General features: G+C 26.1%; 3 protein-coding genes across 3 annotated transcripts; all 3 read left to right on the top strand.

The window, feature by feature from the left end:
* Positions 1 to 588: 588 nt before the first annotated feature.
* On the top strand, positions 589 to 5501 carry LOC107024554 (protein trichome birefringence-like 41). The gene is made up of 5 exons (XM_015225547.2): positions 589 to 935; positions 1948 to 2119; positions 3567 to 3742; positions 3848 to 4006; positions 5113 to 5501. Exons 1-5 carry the CDS (start codon positions 643 to 645, stop codon positions 5405 to 5407), a joined length of 1095 nt encoding a protein of 364 aa, XP_015081033.1. The 5' UTR covers positions 589 to 642; the 3' UTR covers positions 5408 to 5501.
* A 1046-nt stretch (positions 5502 to 6547) lies between these two features.
* On the top strand, positions 6548 to 10148 carry LOC107025376 (protein trichome birefringence-like 41). Its single transcript, XM_015226166.2, has 5 exons — positions 6548 to 6962; positions 7686 to 7857; positions 8300 to 8475; positions 8788 to 8946; positions 9620 to 10148. The coding sequence occupies exons 1-5, from the start codon at positions 6667 to 6669 to the stop codon at positions 10020 to 10022; spliced, it is 1206 nt and encodes a 401-aa protein (XP_015081652.1). The 5' UTR covers positions 6548 to 6666; the 3' UTR covers positions 10023 to 10148.
* Positions 10149 to 14848: 4700 nt separating this feature from the next.
* On the top strand, positions 14849 to 16844 carry LOC107025643 (transcription factor bHLH120-like). The gene is made up of 3 exons (XM_015226406.2): positions 14849 to 15238; positions 15816 to 16160; positions 16675 to 16844. Exons 1-3 carry the CDS (start codon positions 14885 to 14887, stop codon positions 16735 to 16737), a joined length of 762 nt encoding a protein of 253 aa, XP_015081892.1. The 5' UTR covers positions 14849 to 14884; the 3' UTR covers positions 16738 to 16844.
* The last annotated feature ends 7372 nt before the right edge of the window (positions 16845 to 24216 follow it).

The raw sequence follows: 24216 nt of genomic DNA, 5'->3' as shown, positions 1-24216 counted from the left end.
CATAATTTATGTATAGAGTTAATAGGAGATTAAATTTAAGATTAAACTTTTTCTAAATGTAATTGATTATATAAATTATCATTTCTTTCCTTTATAACGGAGACGTACCATATTTTAATTATATAAATACCAATCACTAGATAATTGACCAAAAATATATATATTTATTAAAATAAACCAAAGCATCTTATTCCTAAAGTATGGTCCCCAATTGATGACATTCCCTAAAAATAATAACTTGTGAGATACATGCACTTTAGTCCCTCAAATATTGAATTTTTTTTTTGATCTTTGTGCTCTTTAATCAAGTGTGTCCTCTTCAAATCTCGTCAAATATTTTCAAATTTAATTTTTATTTTTACTTCTTATTTTTAACAGTATTATTTTTTTTCTATTATATCCTCTATTTAATAGTATCAAATTACTATATTTAAAAAATTGTACTGAATACCACTGATTAGAATCTGTTAATTAATAAGAATAAAATAATAAATTTATCATATATATATATACATATATATTTTAAATACCACAGATAATTTATATAAATAGTAACCTTTTTTTTTTTTATGATTTCTTCTTATTAACCTCTGTTTCTTCTGTTTTTCTCTCTAAAATAGTTCTAAATCTTCAAAAGCTATAATGATGAGATCGATAGGCTTGCGGATCGGCTGGACATTTTTCACACTATTAATTTGTATTCTCATAAGTCTTTTAGTTCTTCTTCTGCGCCACACAACTGCGGCGCAGCCGCACAAGAAAAACTGCAATTTATTCAAAGGAAGTTGGATCGAGGATGAAACTAATAATTATCCTCTTTACAATTCAACTCATTGTCCTTTTATTGAACATGAATTCAATTGCCAGAGAAATGGTCGTCTAGATAAAGATTACCTTAAATATAGATGGAAGCCTCATGGTTGTTCCTTAACAAGGTACGTACTCTGTCTATCTCGATTTAATTGTCTTACTTTTCTTTTTAATTTGTTTCAAAATATAGTGTTTCTTTCAATATTACGTAAGTTTTTCAATTCCAACTAGTTTGAGACCATAAAAATGAATATACAATACATTTTGTCCTTTAAGATCATAAAATTTAAAAATCTCATTTTATTTCTTAAATTCTGTGTACAATCAAACTAATACTCCTATTGCCCTCTATCTCTAATAATATGCTTGTTACTACATGTGTTAAATTATTTTAGTATGAATTTAAGTTATACATATACTAATATTATATGCTATATATAATTTTGAGTTGCAATATGTATCCTCCATATTAAAGTCTAATGGAAAAATAACTTTATAAGAGCATGAGTTTGGTTAAGCTTTGGTCAAATTAGCTTAGAGTGACGGATCTAAAATTTTAGGGTGATACTCTATTAGCTTATTCATATAAGTTGTAGAATTAATTTTCCGGAGAGTTAATAAATATATGCAATTATAATAGTGGATCTAGATTTTTGAGGTGGTACTTTATTAACTTATACTCAAAATTATTTTTTCAAAGAGTTAATAGATATAGTGACGCCTAACTAGTCAAGAAAAGTGGTTGGGGCAATCATATTTTGAAATACCACAATGCAATATCTTTGCCTTTTACCTTTTAGTAATTGGCTAATACATTTCTCTCTTTTTGCCCCAAAACGTTTTATAAAGTATAGATTACTGTGTTCAAATGAATCTGATATTGATATTCTATATCCCTTCGATAGACGACTTAGCTATAACTATTAAAACCCTAGTAAGTCATCTTATTATGAGTCTCACTAGGCTAAGTCTACACTCATATCACTATAATTGAAGTTAGTTAAAAAGCTCATGTAATTCCATCTTATAATTAAAGAAATGATAACAACTCTTAGTGGATTCTACAAAAAGATGGTTACTATTTTTTTTTTTGTCTTTATATATATTACTATATATTACTATACATATTATATACAGATTTGATGGAGGAGCATTTTTAAAGAAATTCAAAGGAAAAAGCATAATGTTTGTGGGAGATTCTCTTAGCAGAAATCAGTGGCTGTCACTTGTATGCCTTCTTTACACATCACAGCCTAAAGCCAATTATAATACAACAAGAATTGGTGATGTCTCCATTTTCACCTTTTTGGTAAATTCCCTTTTTTCATTTTTATCCTAAATATTCATTTGCACCATATAATAAGATTCTTTTTTTTAAAAAAATGATCGTACATGTTGTGTATATTATGTATATGTAGTATATACTATTTATATACTGGGTACATATTTTATAAACAAAATCATCCAAACACATTAGACACTGCAGTTTTTCCTTATTTTATTAACTCCGTCCTCCCAAAATTTAATTCAATTCGTCCATTTACCGTCTTATTTGTACCTATACATATATAATACCAAGTCTTTTTGTGATAGTGAAGGATTTGGCTGGATTATTAAATATTGATTAATCAACAGTGTCTAGACAGAACTAATTATTGTGTATCTTATCTAAATACAAACATACAAATTATTAAGAATGGGGGGTCCTAAAATGTGAAATTGACTGGAAATGAACTTAAATAAACCATATAAGTTGTCTTCCTATAGTGACATATGAGCAATTGGTTCACGTATATATCTTATCTAATTGTTACATTTTTCAAAATATAAAAAATTATCAATTTGTTATTTATGAACCACATGCCTTTAAATTATTTGTTAGGAGTTAGAACTGTTCCTGTCTCAACACATTTCATTTATGTTTCCTGGACAAATACGTTAGAGTATTTTGTCAATATTATCGGTATCATTCGAATTCAAGACCTCAACAATCAACGTACCAATAATTGAAATGAAAGTGTTAGAGCTAGAGAAGTCACTTCCTTTTTTAGAAAAAAAAAATTAATTTGTTTTTGTTAAGAAGTTTTGTATCGGTAAAGAGATGGGAAATTGGTCTTCTTACATGAACTTGAACAAACGTCCCCTCCTGAGCTAACTTTTGAAATTGAGTTAGGTCGTTTTCAGCTTCGTACATATTTCCACGTTATGGAATAGCATGGTCAAGCGAAGTAATTAGAGCCATCGAGGAAATATCTCAAGTTTTTCTAGTATTTCTTTTTTCGAGTTTAAGCTTTATGTACTAAAAGTGTAGACAATAAATATACATAATCATATTACTTATAAAATAATTATACACGTAAATTTTATAATTGTCTCCAACTTTAATAATAGATTTTGTATTTGATGTCCGAAAATGAAGACGCTTCAAATAGGAATCAAGAATCGTTTTATACCAAGAGTGTGATTTTTCTATGCTAATATGTTTCTTTATGTCTCACAATTTCTCTATAAGGCATTAAGTGTCGATCCACCCCCACCAAGGTATGGGCGTGACAAATATGAATTCAGATTAATCGGATAAATACAAAAAAATAATAGTTCATAAAATGACACATTAATAATTAACCTATCACATACTATAAAAGCTCACCCTTTTCATGATTTTTTTTAAACTTCTTTTCTTTCTATTTTTCCTCTAAATTTAAGTTCAAAACCTAAAATTTAATAAAAAAAAATTCACCTTTTTATTTTTTCAGGATTTTGGAGTTCAAGTGATGTTAGACCGGAGTGTATATTTAGTGGATATTGTGATGGAAAAAAAGGGAAGAATATTAAAATTAGACTCAATTAAAGGTGGTAAATTATGGAAAGGAATTGATATGCTCATTTTCAATACTTGGCATTGGTGGAATCGTAGAGGAATTTCTCAACCGTTAGTATACATAACTAGTAATTTGCTTATTATTATTATTATTATTATAATTAATAAGTTCGCCAAGATTTTTTTTTAAATTTTTTGATTTTATAATCTTTGTAGATGGGATTATATTAAAGTAAGAGGCAAATATTACAAAGATATGGATCGTATGGTTGCTTTTGAGAAAGCCTTGCTTACATGGGCTAAATGGATCGACACCAACATTGTTCCTTCAAAACAATTGGTCTTTTTTCAAGGAATTTCACCATCACATTACAAGTAAGTGTAAGTAGAGCACATACCAATTTTATTATTTTTATTTTTAAAAAATGTATTTTATGATCGTGGTATTCGAATTAGTTTTTTCGTACCTCAACTAATTATTTCATGAGATATCTGTCACCTCCCACTAGTAACATGTGAGTTTTCACAGTTACATTTCAATCAATGCTTAAATAGATTAACAAGCAGCCCAACAACTAGCCTGACATTCAAATTTTAAATGGAAAATTGTATATAATAGCAAATTAATAATCTAAATAAATGGAGTAGCTAGGGTTTGATTTAATTGTGCTCTATAGCAAACGTTTGCAATAAATTGTCAAGCGCCTCTCTCCCAAATATCTCGCTTGCCACTCTCCTCCAATCTCTCGCTCGCTTCCTCACTTTTTATACAAACACAAGTATATAAAAATTGTTTCTGATTGTATAAAATAGAGAAAATTGTATAAATACATATATTTTTGTTCCTCTCTCTCCCCTCTTCCAGATCTCGTTCGCCACTCTCCCAAATCTCGCTTGCAACCCTCGCCTTTCTCACTTATACAAACAGAAGCGAAATGTATAAATTGTGTTTCTGTTTGTATAATGCGTGAGAAAATTGCATATACACATGCAAGTACATATATTTTCGTCCTGTACACTTATAATTATACAATAAAAATACTCCTCTGCCCAATTTCTTTTGTCTTTCTCTCTTTCTCGTTTTATACAATTTTCAATTGTATCTAATTTCTCTCTTTCTCATTTTATACAATTCGATTTAATTGTATATTCCTTGTCAAGTCTCTTTTGTCTTTCTCTCTTTCTCATTTTATACAAATTCAAATTGTATATAATCGTTCTACACACTTATAATAATACAATTTCTTTTATACACTTCGTTTTTATACAGTTCTCTGCCCAAGTGTCTTTCTCTTTCTTGTTTTATACACTTCGTTTTATACAATTTGCTTCAACCGTATATGTATAGCGAATTATATAGTTTCTGTGTTTGCTATGGAGCGCAATTATGCAAACTTTGCTAAAGCATACAAATATGAATTTTTTATTTGCTATATGTAAAAGTTGTCTAATTTTAAATTCGTCTCTCTTTTAAATAATAGTGGTACCGAATGGGGTCAACCAGGCATAAAAACGTGCTCGGGACAGATGCGACCGCTAAACGGATCGATGTATCCGGCCGGTCTACCGCCATCATTGACAGTGCAAAAAAATGTATTACGAACGATTAAAAAGGAAGTGACATTGCTTGATGTAACTAATCTTTCGTTATTACGTAAAGATGGACATCCTTCAATTTATGGAATGAATGGAAGAAAAGGAATGGATTGTAGTCATTGGTGCCTAGCAGGAGTTCCTGATACTTGGAATGAAATATTATATAACATTGTTATGTGATTTTGCTATATATTTTGCACGATGTAATTCTTCAAACACTTGAACAGTTATATGAAATTATAAAAAAATGAAAAGAATTAGTTTGAGTCTTGTAGTCTTAAACGAAGAAAAATATAATTGAATAGTGTGATTTTAGACGAGTTGTGTTATACATGTAATGTCGCTAATAGTAAAATGAAATATTGAAATTAAAAACTTTGTAAATATAGAAGATCAGATTTTAAAAAGAAGTGAAACACATAAATTTTGAAAAATAAAGAGATAAGTGCAAGGTAATTGTTCTTTTAAGAACTAAAATACGATAAATTGAAATAGAGGAAATTAAGTACAAGTTAATTATTCTTTTATTGCATTATGAATATATAGATTTTTCTCATGATTTTAAGAGGACATTGATCAATCTTAGATGATCCTTTTTAAATTCAGCGACACATTTTGATCCTCTTCCTCATTATTTAGAGAAAGTGAATTATCAATTCAAATACAAGATATTATCACTATCGCCTGAACAATTAGTCATCCTTAAACATTATTTTCTAAGTTTATATTGGTATTATGTTGTTGTTTTTGTATTGGGTCAAGGGATGACGTGGTTTAAAATCATAGTAAACAATTAAATCCACACAAATAAGGGAAAATATTCGATAGTCAACTATATACAGACTCCAAAATTGAAAACAAATTTTAAAAATTTATGGTCTTATATACATGTATTGTTTGTCATAATATTTGTGTGATTTAACATACTTCTAAAACTTGTGATATTAAACATGTTAGCTATTTGTGTGGCTAAACAAACTTGTTAATAATGGTAAAATGAAATGTTCGAGAAAAGTTATTTTTATATTTAAAAATAAGTTTATCTTTTTTAAACATACAAAAAAATATGTCACATAAACGAGAACAAATTAAGAAAATTATAAATAAGTATAAAGGGCCATGTAATATCACTTGATAACCAAATGTGAAGATGAATAAAGAAACTATATATATATAACTTTGCTTCGAAGTATCAATTTTATAAATTGCTGAAACTTCCTACAAACAAATTGTAAATAAAAAGCAATAATAATTAGAACATTTATGCTTTACCTAAAGTCACTACATAAAGTGAAAATAATTATAAATTCTACCAAATAAATATCATGTCCCAACAATATATACATCACCAATATTGATCCAAAACTAATCCTTTTCAAATTTTTAAAAAAATTTCCTTTTTCTAAATTTAATTTTTTTTCTTCCCTCTTAATTCCTTGATGGAAACAAGAAAATATTTCAATTTTATTTGTTTAATTTATGCTATTTTGTGCCTAAATTATGAGTTAACTAGTGCTGTAGTACTATTGAAACATTTAAGTCACTCAAGAGGATCTAAATCAAACAACTCATGTGATTTATTTCAGGGCAATTGGATTTATGATAATTCATATCCATTTTATAATTCATCTATTTGTTCTTTTATTGAAGGACAATTCAATTGCCAAGGAAATGGAAGACCTGATAAACTCTATCTTAAGTACAAATGGAAGCCTAATTCATGTGAATTGCCCAAGTAAGTTTATATATAGTATCATCAATTAATTAAGTACTCATTGTGGCTTATTTGCATTAATAATGAGAGGTCGATCCTGAATTTTGAGTTTATACATCATGAATTATATATGCGAGTGATAATTACAGATTCGACAGAATTCAATAATTTTGACTCAAACTTTATATTTGTGTTATAAAATTCATTCAATATGTACATATAATCTATATCCAGAACCTACTAAACAAAGAATTGTGTATCATGAAATTAAGTCTATAAACTAAATATTCTGACTAAGCTTTTGACTATACAAATACAGAATTTTGGCAAAAGTTATTGGAGTTTTGTCAAATCTATAGCGAGAACTCTAGTAGAGAGGCGCGCAAGAGGATTATTTTAACTCGATAAATGGCAACTCCCTACAATTAGAAGAAGATTTGAGAAATGTAACGTTTTTGTTAGTTAATTAATTGTAATAGTCCCGAAAGGAATTTGTATATAGGCTACTTTCTTTCCTTTAGATTGTTTAATTAGTCTCTTTTGCTCGTTAAAAATAAGGTCTATATCCCCTCTAATCTATTGAAGGTACTTCTATTTATATATCACATGGTAGGGATCTAGTCTAGACCCCACACCCGTAGGCTCAAAGTCTATTGGTGTTGGGTTTTTTATTTTTGTTTTAAAAAAATTCTGATTCCGTCTCTGATTAAATTAAAAATCCTATTTATTTATTTTTGTGGACAGATTTGAAGGATTGAATTTTTTGAAGAGGGTGAGGGGAAAGAAGATAATGTTCATAGGGGACTCATTGAGCCTTAATCAATGGAAATCACTCACATGTATGTTGCATGCAGCCTTACCCAAGCTCAACTACACACTCCAAAGAAAAGGAGATATCTCCAATTTTGTTTTTCAGGTAAAAGTTTGACGAAAATTGCTTAAATATGTCATTAAATTTAATTTAATGAATATCTTTACATATATTTTTCGTTTACAATTTATTTTGAAAATATCCAATCGTTATCAATTTGGACCATACATGTTATTATTCATTATATCACGTGACATTATCTAAACATTTTATTACTTATCAATTCTCTTCTCTCCTCTCATCATGTTTATGAGTAGTGTATATATAAGTCATTTCATTAACAGTTGATTTTGAATATAATGTCCCAATTTTCACTATAAGAAAACATGAAATTAGCTTAAGAATTTGTCGATAGTTCCTAGCTAATTATAGGTAAGCTACAATTTTAATTATTAAATTCAATTGCATATTTGAATTTTTTACAAATATAAAATATACATATAATAGTTTGTTCATAATTATAATTACATTTGGGAATTTGTGGCAGGACTATAATGTTTCTTTGATTTTATCACGAAATGCATTTTTGGTAGATTTGGTAAAAGAGAAAATAGGAAGAGTTCTAAAGCTTGATTCAATCCAAAACGGCGACGCTTGGAAAGGATTCGACATGCTCATTTTCAATACTTGGCATTGGTGGCTCCACAAGGGAAGCCAACAATCGTAAGATTTACTTAATTAATCTCGTTTAAATTTGAATGGGTTAATAACACGTCTATTTATACACTGGTTAACTTACTTCGTTTCACGCCCAAGGGCATATATAATGTATTAGCTATGAATTCATCTAAATTCATAGATTTTAGCATACGACTGTATATATATGTGTTAATTTTTTTACAATATAAATATTAGATTTTAAAACTAATAACATATATATTTATATTTTTTCTTCACTAACCAAGTGTGCCTCTAATTTAGTCCAAACATTTTTTTTTACATCTCAAAATGATGAAATTTATGTATTTATTTCAGATGGGATTTTATACAAAAAGGAGATCAAATATATAAAGACATGGATCGTTTAGTGGCCTTTAAAGAGGGACTAAAAACTTGGTCTAATTGGGTAGAATCAAATATTGATCCAACCAAAACAAGAGTATTCTTTCAAGGCATTTCTCCTACACATTACAGGTATAATATAATTTCTCCGTTCTTATTTACATGTCAATATATTAAATTTTACGTACATTGAAAAAATTAACTAAATTTATTATTCTATTCTTATTTAATGTTTTTTTTGAATTCAAGTTTTTAATCAATAAATATGAATTAATTTATTTTGATCAATGAATATGAATTATTTACTTAATTTTTCTGTATTGGTTAAATATATATATATATATTTTCAATGCTAATAACTTAAGGGTAAATTAAAATAAAAAAAATAATGTCATTTATGCATTGATTTTGTGAAATGACAAATACTATTTAGAACCATATATATTTAATAAGAATGATATATAAATAGAAACGGAGGAATATTCTTCACTTTCCTTTTTGATCCTACCATTATAAATATATTATTATTGTATATTTGATTTATACATTAGGAGTACCACACTTTCCTTTTTGATCCTACCATTATAAATATATAATTATCGTATATTTGATTTATACATTTTTAGGAGTACCATTTATGTAAGTTAGGAGTACCATTTATGTAAGATTTAGTAAGACATGACCATTATTTATTTAACCATATTGGCTTCACTCATCATAGCCTAACTAATTTTGATTATGATTTTGAAAAATCGTTCATTTATTAATTCAGCTCATTTTAACTCATACAAATTTATTAAATCAGTGGGCAAGAATGGAATGCTAGCAAACCAAGTAGCAATTGCAATGGAGAGACACAACCAATTAGTGGCTCAGTGTATCCTGGTGGACCAATGGCAGCAGCAACAATTGTGAAAGAAATTATTGGCAATATGTCAAAACAAGTGACATTACTTGACATTACATTACTTTCTCAACTAAGAAAAGATGGACACCCTTCAATTTATGGTATGAATAATAATAATAATAATAATAATAATAATAATAATAATAATAATAATAATAATAATGATGATGATAATGATACAAAGATCAAAAAGGGTAATGATTGTAGTCATTGGTGTCTTGCTGGTGTGCCTGATACTTGGAATCAACTCTTTTATGCTCTTCTTCTGAATCAACAAACCAAATCATCAAATACTATATGACAAAAATATAAAGGTGTATAACAATCCAATTCTTGTTTTGCTTTTTGTTTTGAAATTATTATGATTACAGCTAGATATCTCAAAACTTTATTCTTTTTGCTTAATAAAAGTCACATTTTATTTTTACACAATATTTTTTATATCTAGTAAATTTCGACTCGAAAGAAAAAAGTAAGAGAATAACAATTGCATGAAGAAGGTTACATCTTAGCGCACTTTATATTTTGCTCGTTTGCATCACACTTAATTGATTAATAAGATAAATAGGATTTCACTCGCTTTTTGAAGTGATATAAATTAAAATTTTCTTCAATCGACAAAAAAAAAAGTCTGATAGAGGTTAAAGAGACAGAAACTCAAATGACATGGTAAAAAGAAAATGAAAATGTTCTTAAAATTATTTAGACAAATCAATAAATATTTAAACTTCTTGATTTAGAACAAGGTAGTTTTAAATGAAAAGTTTGTTGTCTACCTAGCTAGTAATTATTTATATATAAATTTTTTGACTAATATACATCCTGCATGTCTGATACTCCCTTTCATCCAAAATAAATGAATTTGCAATATTTTCTATGGTCCAAAATAAATAATTTTCTCCAAATTCAAGGAAATATGTATCAAGTATTTTCTTCCAAAAGTGCAACTTCTTTTTAATTCATTACCAACTTCCTTGAAAATTATGTCACGCTCCAAAAAAACTATATTATTATTATTATTATTATTATTATTAATAATAATAATAATAATAAATTATTTTGGATTAAAGAGAGTAATTTTTTTTTTACAATGAAGTGGTTAATTGCTTCAATTTTCAAGTTACTTATTCTATTTATTTTGAGTAGTTGTTATCCATAGCTAAATTTAAAGTGACATAATATCGTCATATGGTCGTGAACATATGAGAAGTGAAAATTCGAAGTATATCAAGCTGGAGTGTTCAATAAGAATACTTTATCATATATATATGATTTCAATTCAAACAAAATATATTTCGAGTATCTAATATTTATCGATAAATTTAAGGTTAAGATGGAAATACCAAAGTGAAACATGAACACCAGTAATATAATTGTTTGTCTTTATACCAAACCAATGTGCCTTGAAAAAACAATGTGCCTGATAGTAATTAGTAAAACAGTTTTTACCTCTAGGGAATGATTAGCAGAACAATTATATTTAGTCAGTTGGTAATCATTTATGTTAAACGATGCCACTTACGACAATAATTCACTAAACTAATGGAAGAATACATTAGGCTTCTTTTTTTTAAGAGTAAATTATGATAATTAGATGAATGATTAGCATAGCCTCATAGACCTTAATTAGACTAGCATGTCATTATATTAAAATTAATTAATTAAATAAAAGCATATATGATTGTCAAATATTTTTGATTTATGATATTTCCTACTCTTGGATTTGAATTACCACGTTTTATTACTAATAATACAGACAAAGCTCCAAATTCAAAATGTTTTATGTTATGTTAAATCAGTCACTATCCCATGAAAAAAAAAGTTCAAAATATATTTGTATTTAAAGTAAATATTTATTTTAATATATATATTTCTAAAGGGATTAGGTATATATCATGTATGATGTTTCAACTAAACATTTTAATCATTTATTTGATTTGTTATTTTATGTACGTGCTAATTCCTATTACCTAAAGGATAAATAAAGCTATGAATTATTAATATATGGGAAAACAACATTTTTAGTTTCTATATTGAGGCTAATTTCTTATTTTAGTCCTTGTGTTATCTAACTTAACACTATTACCTTCAATTATATCAAGTGAGTGATTTTAATCCTTCAACTAACAGATCCTAAAAAGTTAACAGAGAGTTCACTGCTAAAAGGAGTAATTCGAGTATTTTTAAAGTTATTGCTTGAGAAAACATACAACTTTTAAAAAGAATTTTCGCTGCAAATCTATCGTTCGTCGATGTAAGAGGGAGGGCTAAAGCTTAGTAAGTTGGTTTTGTTGAAATTGTAGCTCAGATTGATGAGCTTGTTCTTCAAGATAGAGACATGAAAGACTTAGCTTGTTTTTCAAAAAAAGAGAATTAAAATGAAATATCCGGACTATCCCTTTTAACAGTGAACTCTCTGTTAATTTTTCTGAATCTGTTAGTTGAAGGATCAAAATCACTCACTTGACATAATTGAAGGTTAATAGTGTTAAATTATATTACACAAGGACTAAAATAAGAATATAACCTTAATACAGGGACTAAAAAGGTCATTTCCCCTTAATATTCATAATTGGTTTATAATCTCACCAAATCCAACTAATTAATGAAATTAAGTATGTGTCTTGATATGACGTCTTCTTAATCAAATTAACAATATTTAACCACTTCTTTAGTATTTATTTTGTAAATACAAAAATTAAATGAAACATTTGAGATCTAAATAAAATTAATTATGTAATATGCCAATATATCAAAACGAAAAAAAGTAAAGGGTAAAACTTATCCGCACCATGTATTTATACTAAAATCTATAATTAAATAAATACTTGGTACGGATAAATTTTACCATTTATAATGCATCTCTTTATTTGGTTTAAATATTAAAGAAATAATTAAATATTTAAGTATAAAGGATGACATCTAAAATCTAGAATTATATAATGGGGTCCAGAAGGAATTTATATTTTATTCTCGTCAATTTTAAGAAAATAAAAATGATATTCTTGTGCGAACTTAATTTTAGACGCCATTATTAAATCTCTTTTGTTAGATTCGGAAATCTAGCGATGACAAGGCTATTGTATTTAATTAATACTACAACTTGATATTTAATCACTATAACTTTTGTCCACAAAATTGAATTACATTTTCTATACTTATTTTTAGGAAAGATAAGAAATTCGAAGATTATAATAGAAAAAGAGTACGTAATAAAAAAGAGATAGAAATCAGTCTCTTTTTTGCCTTATTTAGTAGTTTTACCTAATATTCATGTCAGGGGCGGAGCTATCGCCTACCTTGTATGTAGGGGTTCGAATGAAATTATATTATTTATACATGGTTAAATAAGTTTTAATGTATATATAGTAGATGTCGAATCCCCTTCGACTATCTATTTTTACACGTTTTGAATCCCTTATTGAAAATCCTAATTCCGCTTCTGATCCATGTATTTTATCTTTTCATTTTATATTGTTATTTGTTTTCTAATTTTCTTTATACCAGACTAATTTATTATTGTTATTTTTCTAGTACTTTGTTTGAACTGAAGATTTATCAAAAAGAATATTTTTATTTGATAAAAGTAAATAATTAAGCATAGAATAGTAAGTTATTGTATATTTTACTCTATTTTATCTGTGAGCTATTGATTTTTTTTTGTATCGTCAACACCTCAAACTTTAAACTTCTTTATATTCTCCCTTTTGAATCAAACCATTTAAGTGACAGGAAGAAAATTGTCCTTGATTTATAAATGGTCTTGATACATAAACAACAACAACAATATCACACATATTATAATCATAAGGTATATATATGTTGACTGTTATGTATATGCTGACGTTACCTTTTTGTTTTTGTGAGCTTATATCGATTTTATTTCTGATAAACTTTATAGCAATAGAGTAGAGTACTTATAAGCAAGGAAGTTAACAAATACTTATATACATTGAAGAATAATAAAATATACGATTACTAAACAATATTGAATACTGAAAAGTAGAGAAGAAAAATCTCTCCCATATATTCCCATATTAAAATTATTAATACTTGACTATCTATGATTCTTCTATCGTAATCTTCAATTTTTATATTTTTTGTTTAGGGTCATATTTTCAGTAGACTGAAGCTATGATATATCTTGATTCTTGTCTAATGAAAACTCAAAGAGGCACTCTTTCGATTAATGATATCAAAGTATCTATCAAGGGATTGTTAAAAAGTTTAGAAGGACATATAATTAATTAATTGGAGTGGTGGAGGGTAATACAATTTAAAATTTACACATGCATAATATAATTGACACTTGTGCAAATTATAGAATTAATTGTGAAGGAGTCTTTCTCAAGTTTCTTTAAATTGGAGAAAATCAACTAGCCAAATCAATAGATTTTGCCTCTACTTAGAAGTAATCCAAAACTTAATTAGTGCCCTAATTTTTATTTTTTTTGGATATGTGCGTATATTCCTATATAATCTACAAAATACTATAAATACTAATCTATTAAATATTTAAATTATAAAAATTAAAATACAAACATTTAAGTTGTTAGAAAATTGTTGATCCTATTTAGCAGTGTGTAATTGGTCTCTTAAGATTTAAGAATAATTAAATAAGGATAATACAAAAAATATATATATTTAAATTTCATAAAATAACAAGCATTTTGAGATAAATATTTTCTTTTAGCAGGGATAAAAGGTTGTATAATTGCGTCATATCTTACATTTTGGCCATTTTAATTTTTTTATTTATGAATATTCCCTCTTATTAGATAAAAGTTAAACATGAAAGATCAAATAAGTGAGGGGTTGAAAATTAACAAATAAAAAAGTATATAATATATGGACAAAAATAACATTGGGCTATGCCTAGATTCCCATTATTTATCTAAGTGAAAATTATGGCACATTGATCATGTGAGATTAAAAATTATCTTCAATAATTTTATTGCCTGATAACTATGTTTTTACATTCAAAATTAATGTTTCTTTGATTGACGTTGAGAGCTCAAATAATTTATTTATAGAGTAATATTGTAATAGTTATGATCTTTTCAACGTACGAAATTCGAAAAGATCTTATAAAATCTTGACTAATTCATCGTTTTATAAACAAAAAAAAAATAGATTCATCTTGAGCTAAAACAAAAAATAATAATGGATGATTCCGAATTTGACTTTGGCCAATTAGATCAACTATTCAACTTTCTTTCTCCTCCTCCTCCTCTGCCTCCAACTACTCTTCAAAGTAATCAAGATTCATCATTTTCATTACAAAAACAAAACTCTAATATTGTTTTTACAAGTACCCATAATGTACCTAAAAAGAAACCAATTTTGATCACCAATATTAATATTATTGATGATCAAGTAGTTCAAGATTTACCTAAAGAGAAAGAGATGGTGGTGGAGAAGAAAGTTATGAGAAGAGATGTTGAAAGGCAAAGAAGGCGCGATATGGCTAAGCTTTATCAACGTTTACGCCTTCTTATTCCATCAAAGTATCTCATGGTTCGTATAACACATTTAGAGTATGTTCGATACAAAGAAAAATATTAAAAGAAATTTCATTAAATTCTTTTTTTTCCCTTCAAATTAATATGCTTTTTTCGTATTTGATTAATGAATGAAAATATTCTTTGCAACCACACATTGTTGAGTTCCAAAATATGGGTTGTGGGAGGGTTGACTAGTTGACAATACTCACCTTTAAATTCAGCTAGTTTTTGAAGTCGATTTAAGTCTAATATTTATTTCTTATTGTCCGACTCAAACTCAATATTTTCTCATAGTATCACAGCTAGTCAGCTGATCCATTCCAATTTTTGTTGTTTATCTAATATTGGGCCCCATATGTTATATAGTTCATATTTCAATCGTCCAATTCTAATTATATGACTCTAGGCAATTCTTTTTGTGAAATTAATTTTTTGAGATTAAGTTAGATTTAAGGTCAATATCTTTTCATAGCTAGTCAGCTAAACCATCCCAATTCGTTATTTACTCGATATTGAACCTCATATATAATTATATTGTCTATGCTTCAAAAGTCCAGTTCTAATTATATTTTCTTCTAATGATAATCCAGGGAAAGAGATCTATATCTGATCATCTTGAAGAGATAGTGGATTATGTAAAGGACTTGAAGAAGGACATAGAGGAGTTGGAAAGTAAAAGAGAAAAATTGAAAGAAATGAAAAATATTACTAATATTAGCTCTCTATTGGCACCAAATTCTTCATCTATGAAATTAAATGATGATGATGAAGATAAAATAATAGTGAAATCATGCAATGAAGGAGTGGAAATTTCAATAAAAGGAGGGCTTTCTATTTCAAAAGTGCTTAAAGTTCTTATGAAAGAAGGATTTATTGTTAATAATTGTGTTTCCTCCACAATTAATCAAAGGCTTATTCACATTATTCAAACTAAGGTAAGTTACTTAATCTTCTCTATACTCAATTTTTAACAATGTGTGTACATTTTTTTTGCCTTTAGAAAGAGAAACAAAGTAACAAAATATAACATCTCCCATATATATATATATATATATATATATATATATAAAGAGATTAATATTATCAAAGTAATCGTTTTAATTTGTTTGTCCTAATTTAAAAAAAAAACATTTTTCTTTACTATTTTTCTTCTTCTTCTTCTTCTTCTTTTTGACAATTTTTTAATTTTAACTTTCAATGGTTGCATGTTTAAGAATATAAAATTAAAATGCATTTTGATACATTAATCTACATATCTTTAATTTCAAATCACAAACTTAAAAAAAATAAATTACAATCTTAAACTCCATATAAAATTAAATATGCAAATAAATTGATTCGAGAAAAACTAATAAAGGAAAATAAAATATATCATAGTCTTACTGTTTTCTACGTGGTGACCTAATTAATTGAAAGAACTAAATATATTTGAAAATTATTTATGTGCAGGTGAATACAAGAGGAGATATTGATCTTGCATTACTAAGATCCAAGTTGATGGGTTTGTTTTAGGCATAATATTTTGAAATTTCTAAACTTAGATCCTTTTTGTTTGATGTACATTTAAGTTATTGTTCATTATTAAGAAAAAAATATTAACTATAGATAAAATATTTATCTTTTTATCGAATATACCCTCCATATTTCTCTTTTTGGTTTTAATCAATGTCTCCTTAGTACGTTCTTCATCCAACAATAGTCATACATTATATTAAAAATAGTTATTCAATAGTACTTATTCAATTTAGAGAATAAGGAGATAATTTAATTATTGTATCTATTTTATCTTTACTATTAAATACTATTTTTTTTTAGCAAAGCATTAAATTCAATAAATTTAAAAGATAATATAATAATATTATTCCTATTATTTACTTATTTTCAAACTAAGTGATGGATCGAATTAATAATCGACAATTATTGTTCGATTAGAGTAAGTATAAAACAATCATAGAAAGAACCTAATTCCATGTTCAGACAAAAAATAAAAATAATTAGTCCACAAATGGACAGAAACTTAAACAAGGGTAGGGACATCACTTATTATTCATATTATATGATATTTATGGCTTTTTTTTTAATGATGATATTTATGGCTTTATTTTAGTTATTTTAAAAAAATATTTTTCACATAATTATAATTATATTAATTTTTTTCTTTAAAATTTATTCTTATATATGAATGAATTTTTACATAGTTAAAGAATAAAATTTATATATAGCCAGTATAATTGGTCGATTGAATTTATAGCTTACTGCTATAAATGCTATAACTGTCGAGTCATAGCGTTACATTTTGTTAGTGGCCGACTTTTTAGTGAATCTTTACAAAATTATGAGTATTTAAAAAATAATTATAAATATTTATTTATAAAAGAAATATGACTTTTTAATAAATTTTTATAAAATTATGTGTATTTAAAAAATAATCACAAATATTTATTTATAAAAGAAATGTGAAGTGTGAATTATAAATATGGTGTCTTAGTTTATTCATACATCTTATTTATATGAATTATTGTTAGCGGAATGACTTAAAAGATTCTTGGACTTAATTTCGTTTGTTAGTTAAATCCTTATATTTGTGATTTTGTCAACTGAACTAAATAGAACAAATAATTTCGTTTGTTAGTTAAATCCTTATATTTGTGATTTTGTCAACTGAACTAAATAGAACAAATAATTTCGTTTGTTAGTTAAATCCTTATATTTGTGATTTTGTCAACTGAACTAAATAGAACAAATAATTTCGTTTGTTAGTTAAATCCTTATATTTGTGATTTTGTCAACTGAACTAAATAGAACAAATATTTATCCGATGTGTGTGCATGTATCATACTCATTTTACACATGAAATTTCATGTACCAAGTTGTTTTCATTCGTACCAAATGGATTCAGATCTAGCTAGTGGAGTTAAAAGGGTAAAAAAGATTGTCAAAAATTCCAAAAGGGCATATTAATTTTTTTTAAAAACCAAAACGGTAAAATCGCTGACGATGTAGCGACTTGTACCTTTTGAAAAAGCGAAATCGCTGCAATAGCAACGATTTCTTAAATTTGCCTTTTTTTAAAAAAAAAAAAATTAAACAAATCGCTCCACACGGAGCGATTTTCAAAATAAAAAAAAGGGAAAAGGGTCTGATATACCCCTCAACTTTGTCATTTGGAGCTGATATACCCCTTGTTATGAAAGTGGCTCATATATACCCCTACTTGTAAACAAATGGCACACATATACCCTTTTCCTCTAACGGAAATGAAAAAATAATAATTTTCAATCTAAATTTTTATTATTTTTTTCTAAAAAATATAATCTCATATTAGTAAATTTAATCCTCGTCAAACATATTTTTTTTGACTTTTTTTTGTTTCAATGACTAATTTATAATTATTATTTTGGTAATCAAATTTATTTATGTTTCACTAATATTCTTGTAAAACTTATTGTAGATGACGAAAATTTTTTTCGAATACGAAATTAAATTACAATACACACAAAAAATAGTTTAATTTTTTTTAAAACTAAGGAATGAAAGAAAAAAAATAAAATAAGAATAAGAAACTCAAATAATTATAATAAAAGAAGTCAAAAAATAATTTATGTATGAAAAAAAATAAAATATACCTTGAACTTTTATAGAAGAATCATATATACCACTAAATAATTTTTTTAAAAAAATTATAAGTAATAAATATAAATTTAAAACTAATTATTTAAAATTCCGTTAAATGAAGGGTATATATGTGCCATTTTGTAGCGGCAGGGGTATATGTGAGCCGTTTGTATAACAGCAAGGGTATATATGAGCCACTTTTATAACGAGGGGTATATCAGCTCCAAATGACAAAGTTGAGGGGTATATCAGACCCTTTTCCCTAAAAAAAAATCTATAAGTCGCTGCAGAAGCAGCGACTTCCATCAATTTTTTTTTTTTTTGCTTTATTTAAAAGAAAAATTGATTCAATTTTTTTTAAAAAAAAATCATTGGCAACGATTTTTAATTAGTTTTTTTTTAAAAAAAAATCAAATCGCTGTAAAGGCAGTGATTTACACTAAATATATATTTTTTTAAAAAAAAATCAATTAAACGCTGCAAAAAAATTAGCCGATTAAATTAAGTTTTCAAAAAAAATTAAAATTTAAGTGTAAAGCAAAAAATATGTTAATTAAGAATTCATAACATAAAATGAATTCTTAATTAACACATTTTTTGCTTTACACTTAAATTTTTATTTTTTTTTGAAAACTTAATTTAATCGGCTAATTTTTTTTGTAGCGATTTAATTGATTTTTTTTTAAAAAAAATATAAATTTAGTGTAAATCGCTGCCTTTACAGCGATTTGATTTTTTTTAAAAAAAAACTAATTAAAAATCGCTGCCAATGATTTTTTTTTAAAAAAAATTGAATCAATTTTTCTTTTAAATAAAGCAAAAAAAAAATTTTAAAAAAAATAAAAAAAATGATGGAAGTCGCTGCAGAAGCAGCGACTTATAGAAAAAAATAATTTTTTTTTTAAATTTTGAAAATCGCTCTGTGTGGAGCGATTTGTTTAATTTTTTTTTTAAAAAAAAAAGAAAAGGCAATTTTAAGAAATCGCTGCTATCGCAGCGATTTCGCTTTTTCAGAAGGTACAAGTAGCTAGCGTTTTTACCGTTTTGGTTTTAAAAGAAATTGATATGCCCTTTTGAAACTTTTGACAATTTTTTTTACCCTTTTAACTCCGCACTCTTCAGATCTACATCATAGTAAATGTGTTATAATTATGATGGTCCTAGTAAAAAAATGGATTTATATATAGTCGTACCATATTGTTGTAAATATTTTTTTTGGATTAAGTTGGCTTGTGGTCCATTTTTTACTATGGTATCATAGTTAAGTTATTTGATCTATCTCAATTTTTTATTTACCAGATAGTGAATTTCGTGTTATATTATTCACGCTTAAGATATTTTAAAGTTGAATTTTTTTATAAAAAAATTGTTGTTTTTCCCAAAAAAAAAATGTAATTTAAAATTGGAGGAGAGTTTTTAAAAATGTTTTCCTTATTTTTTGAAGGGAAGTCATTTTCCTTAATTTTGAGGAAAATAAGTTAATTTGTAAACCATTTTCCAAAACTTTTGTCCCAACCTATGAGAAAATTGGAAAATATTTTCCAAAAAATATTTTTCTTCATACCAAACACACTCTTAACCAATTCCCATTTCAAGAATTAGGTTTTATGGTAAACCTTATAGTATATAAATCTAATTATTTTTTTTAATGATGATATAGGGAAAAAGAGCTATATCTGATCATCTAGAAGAGATTGTGGATAAATAATAAAGACTTGAAGGAGGACATAGAGGACTTGGAAAGAAAAAGAGAAAATTTGAAAAATATTATTTATAGTGATGATGATGAAGATAAAATAATAGTGAAATTATGCATTGATCAAGTTGAAATTTCAATAAAAGGACGACTTTTTCTATTAAAAGTTCTTAAATTTCTTATGGAAGGACTTATGGTTAATAGTTGTGTTTCCTCAATAATTGATCAAAATCTTCATCACATCATTCAATCTAAGGTAAGTTACTTAATCTTCTCTTTACTCAATTTTCAACTATGTATGTACATTTTTTTCCTTTGAAAGAGAAACAAAGTAACAAAAATTAGCTCGCTCAACTCAGATTAAACAAGGGAATAAAATCTCAATACTATTAATTTTGTGAAATAATACTTAAGTTGTTTAACTAATTTGACGTTTAATCAAGAAAAATGTATGTGTGTGGGAGGGAGGGGGAGGTTCCATAAATATATATTATAGTACGAATCAAATAAAAGGAAATAAATGGCTAAATCATAGGACGGTAGAATCAAATGACTAGACATTGTTTGACCTATACACACTAAAAATAAGATAGATTATTTGTTATCATACATATAAATATTTATTAGCGTAAAAATTTTATATCTCAAATATTAATTTCTTTATTTCAATTTGAATGATATTACTATTCTCGTATTAGTTCATTTAAAAAATAATAACATATTTTTATATTTAAAATAATAAAATTTAAACTACTCATTTTTTCTCGGGTTTGTTGCAGGTTTATGGACACAAGTTTCAAAATTTTGATAAATTACATAAATCTTAGGCTTGTTATATTTTTGAGACCACAAAAAGATTGTTTAAATTTCTTTATTTTTTTTAATTCAGATTACATCTTGAAATAAATTATATTGCATAAATTAAATTAAAAATAAGATTGATTCTATGCATAATGAAAATACTGAATATATATATATATATATAAAACTTATTTTATGTGCAGATGAATACAAGAGGGAATTTTAATCTTGCCATGCTACGATCCAAGTTGATGAGTTTATCATTAGGCATAATTTTTGATTTTTTTTTTTTTTTGAATTTCACTCGTTTTGTTTGAAAAATATTTAAATTATTATTAGTTCTAATTATCTTATTGAACTTGACAATATTAGAACTTTCACCCATGTAAACGTTAGCATATCATAGTCTGCATACACCCATTTTTAAGCATGTGAAAGTGAAAGAAATAGGGGAAAAAATAACAGCTTTTTAATAAAATATATTAAATATTTAATTGGTACATAATCATATACGTCAAATGATTTATTTGTTCCACATTGCGGGTAGACTTCGAAGGAAGGCGTATCGCAAAAGTAATTGAATTTACGTGAATAGATGAGTAAATTCACATTTGAAGTATTATATAATGTCGTTAGATGATGATTAGATGAAACTCTCCAAGTGAGGCTAGAAATTTAAATTTTTTATTTATCTTATTTTATTATCCTTTATTAAATTGAATAACTCCTCCCCTCTGAGTGGTTTTGGATAGAAAAAATAATTTTGGCTTGCAATTTCAAATTTTAATAATTTTCAGTGATGAAAACTTAATATTAAATCGATCAAATTTATATTTTAGCTATCATCTTAAAATTCTAAATACGCCTCTATCTCTTACTTCTTAATATATCATACATTTGGACTTTATATTTTTTGTATTTCTTATTTAGGTGCAACTTGTTATTTGTTTCAACGGTGTATTTCCTCTTTTTCGGTCCGAATATCTTAAAAAACGCGTGAGTTATTTTAGCCAAAATAATAAATTTCATCCTCTTTAACCACATAAACAATTTTAGCCAAATTTTAAATTGTGTATTTCTTTTTTTTTTATTGGACGAACTCTTTTTTAATAACTTAAATAACTCAATCTCAAATACGATCTTTAACATATTTATCATGAAAAATGATTAAAAAATGATGAATTTTATAACAAAAAAGAAATGTTTACATATTTAATTAAATATTATATGAATAGAAAATGCTCATGTGACCGTGATGTAACGTATCTTTTTGGGCTAATCATTTAAGGAGTGAACATTTCGATATAAGGTGTCAAAGTGTAGCAAGTCTAGAATTATTAAGACTATCTTATAAATTGTGAATTGTCTTTATTTATATATTCTATGGTGTTCCTCTATTGTTTCAATTATTGTTTTTTGAGTGGATCGTAATAGACTTGTCAATTCCATATAAAAATGAGTCTCGGATCTAAAGGATAAAAAATATTGATAAAAATTTTAAAAGGATAAATGAATTTTTTTAAAAATTAAAATGGTAAAATTGCTGTGATGTAGCGATTTAGGTGGTGACGTTAAGGTAAATCGCTGCAGTAGCAACGATTTGTAAAGTTTGTTTTTTTAATTTTTTTTACAAATCGTCGCTGCCAAGGCAGCAATTTGGTAAATGATTTTTTTAAAAAAAATTATAAATAGCTGCCTATGCAGCGATTTTACTTAAAAAAATTTTTTTATATTTTTTGAAGTAAACTTTATTTTTTTAAAAATTTTGAAGTAAATTGTTGGCAGCGATTTCACTTAATTTTATTTTTTTAAATTTTGAAGTAAACTAACACGCAAATTTGTACAAAAAAAATTCACATGCATGTTAATATTTATGTCTGGATGTGAAATGTGAATTTGGAAGCTTGACAATGTGAATATTTTTGGCTAACTATAATTTATTTACGACAAAAAATTTTTAAAAAAATTAAATAGGTGAAATCGCTGCCCAAGGCATCGATTTACTTCAAAAAACATTTTTTTAAAAAATTAAGTAAAATCGTTGCTAAGGCAGTGATTTACTTCAAAATTAAAAAAAAATAAGTAAAATCGCTGCACATGCAGCGATTTACAATTTTAAAAAAAAAAATTTACACTGCAGCGATTTTCCTTAACGCCACCCACCTAAATCGCTATATCACCAGCGATCTTACTGTTTTGATTTAAAAAAAATTTCATATTACCCTTTTGAAATTTTTGTCAATATTTAATTTTCATAAATGCACCGACGATATATTTATACTATTCATGTCACTTAATTCATAATTTTTTTATAAAAAAAAAACTCTAATAAGCAGGAATTGATGACATAAATAAATTGTGAATAATTTGGTATAATAACAAAAACATGAAAGAATTAGAAAAAAGAAAAAAAATTAATCAGAGATCTTGAGTTCAAATCTTGTGTATAGAAATATCTTTGAAGGAAAGTATTTCCTCTTGGATGAGACCTTAATTATATGACACAAATTCAAAATAATTGAATTTTAGTATAAATATCAGACAAGATTAAAAAAAAATGAATATATCAATTTGCGATTAGAGCAATCAACTTGGTTAGATAGAAAACATATTTTTTCTATTTTATGTATCTATCTATCTACCCTTCTCGTTAAAATTTTGACAATAATTGTACCTTAAAAGAGTTGTTGGGTGGTTTATAGTAGTTATATCGCTATTAATGATACAAGATTCAGTTACGAGAAAATTTATGTATTTTTTTAAATTTAGGAATAGTTATGACAGAATTTAATTATTTATATATTAGTTATTTCATTATTTATCCTAAATAAAGTGTTTATTCATTTTAGAGAAAAGACATGAAGTGATACTTAAAGTTA

The sequence above is a fragment of the Solanum pennellii genome, chromosome 7, assembly GCF_001406875.1.
Source record: "Solanum pennellii chromosome 7, SPENNV200".
NCBI lineage: Eukaryota > Viridiplantae > Streptophyta > Magnoliopsida > Solanales > Solanaceae > Solanum > Solanum pennellii.
Note: the sequence above shows the minus strand (reverse complement) of the source record. Positions and strands in the feature narration are given on the sequence as shown.

What these genes read in the sequence shown, in the direction of transcription:
- LOC107024554 (XM_015225547.2), top strand. Translation starts at nt 643, where the DNA reads ATGATGAGATCGATAGGCTTGCGGATCGGCTGGACATTTTTCACACTA. An exon ending in TCTCCATTTTCACCTTTTTG is followed by an intron (nt 2,120 to 3,566) that starts GTAAATTCCCTT and finishes TTATTTTTTCAG; the next exon opens with GATTTTGGAGTTCAAGTGAT. An exon ending in ATTTCACCATCACATTACAA is followed by an intron (nt 4,007 to 5,112) that starts GTAAGTGTAAGT and finishes TTTAAATAATAG; the next exon opens with TGGTACCGAATGGGGTCAAC.
- LOC107025376 (XM_015226166.2), top strand. Translation starts at nt 6,667, where the DNA reads ATGGAAACAAGAAAATATTTCAATTTTATTTGTTTAATTTATGCTATT. An exon ending in AATTCATGTGAATTGCCCAA is followed by an intron (nt 6,963 to 7,685) that starts GTAAGTTTATAT and finishes TTTTGTGGACAG; the next exon opens with ATTTGAAGGATTGAATTTTT. An exon ending in CACAAGGGAAGCCAACAATC is followed by an intron (nt 8,476 to 8,787) that starts GTAAGATTTACT and finishes TATTTATTTCAG; the next exon opens with ATGGGATTTTATACAAAAAG.
- LOC107025643 (XM_015226406.2), top strand. Translation starts at nt 14,885, where the DNA reads ATGGATGATTCCGAATTTGACTTTGGCCAATTAGATCAACTATTCAAC. An exon ending in TTCCATCAAAGTATCTCATG is followed by an intron (nt 15,239 to 15,815) that starts GTTCGTATAACA and finishes ATGATAATCCAG; the next exon opens with GGAAAGAGATCTATATCTGA. An exon ending in TTCACATTATTCAAACTAAG is followed by an intron (nt 16,161 to 16,674) that starts GTAAGTTACTTA and finishes ATTTATGTGCAG; the next exon opens with GTGAATACAAGAGGAGATAT.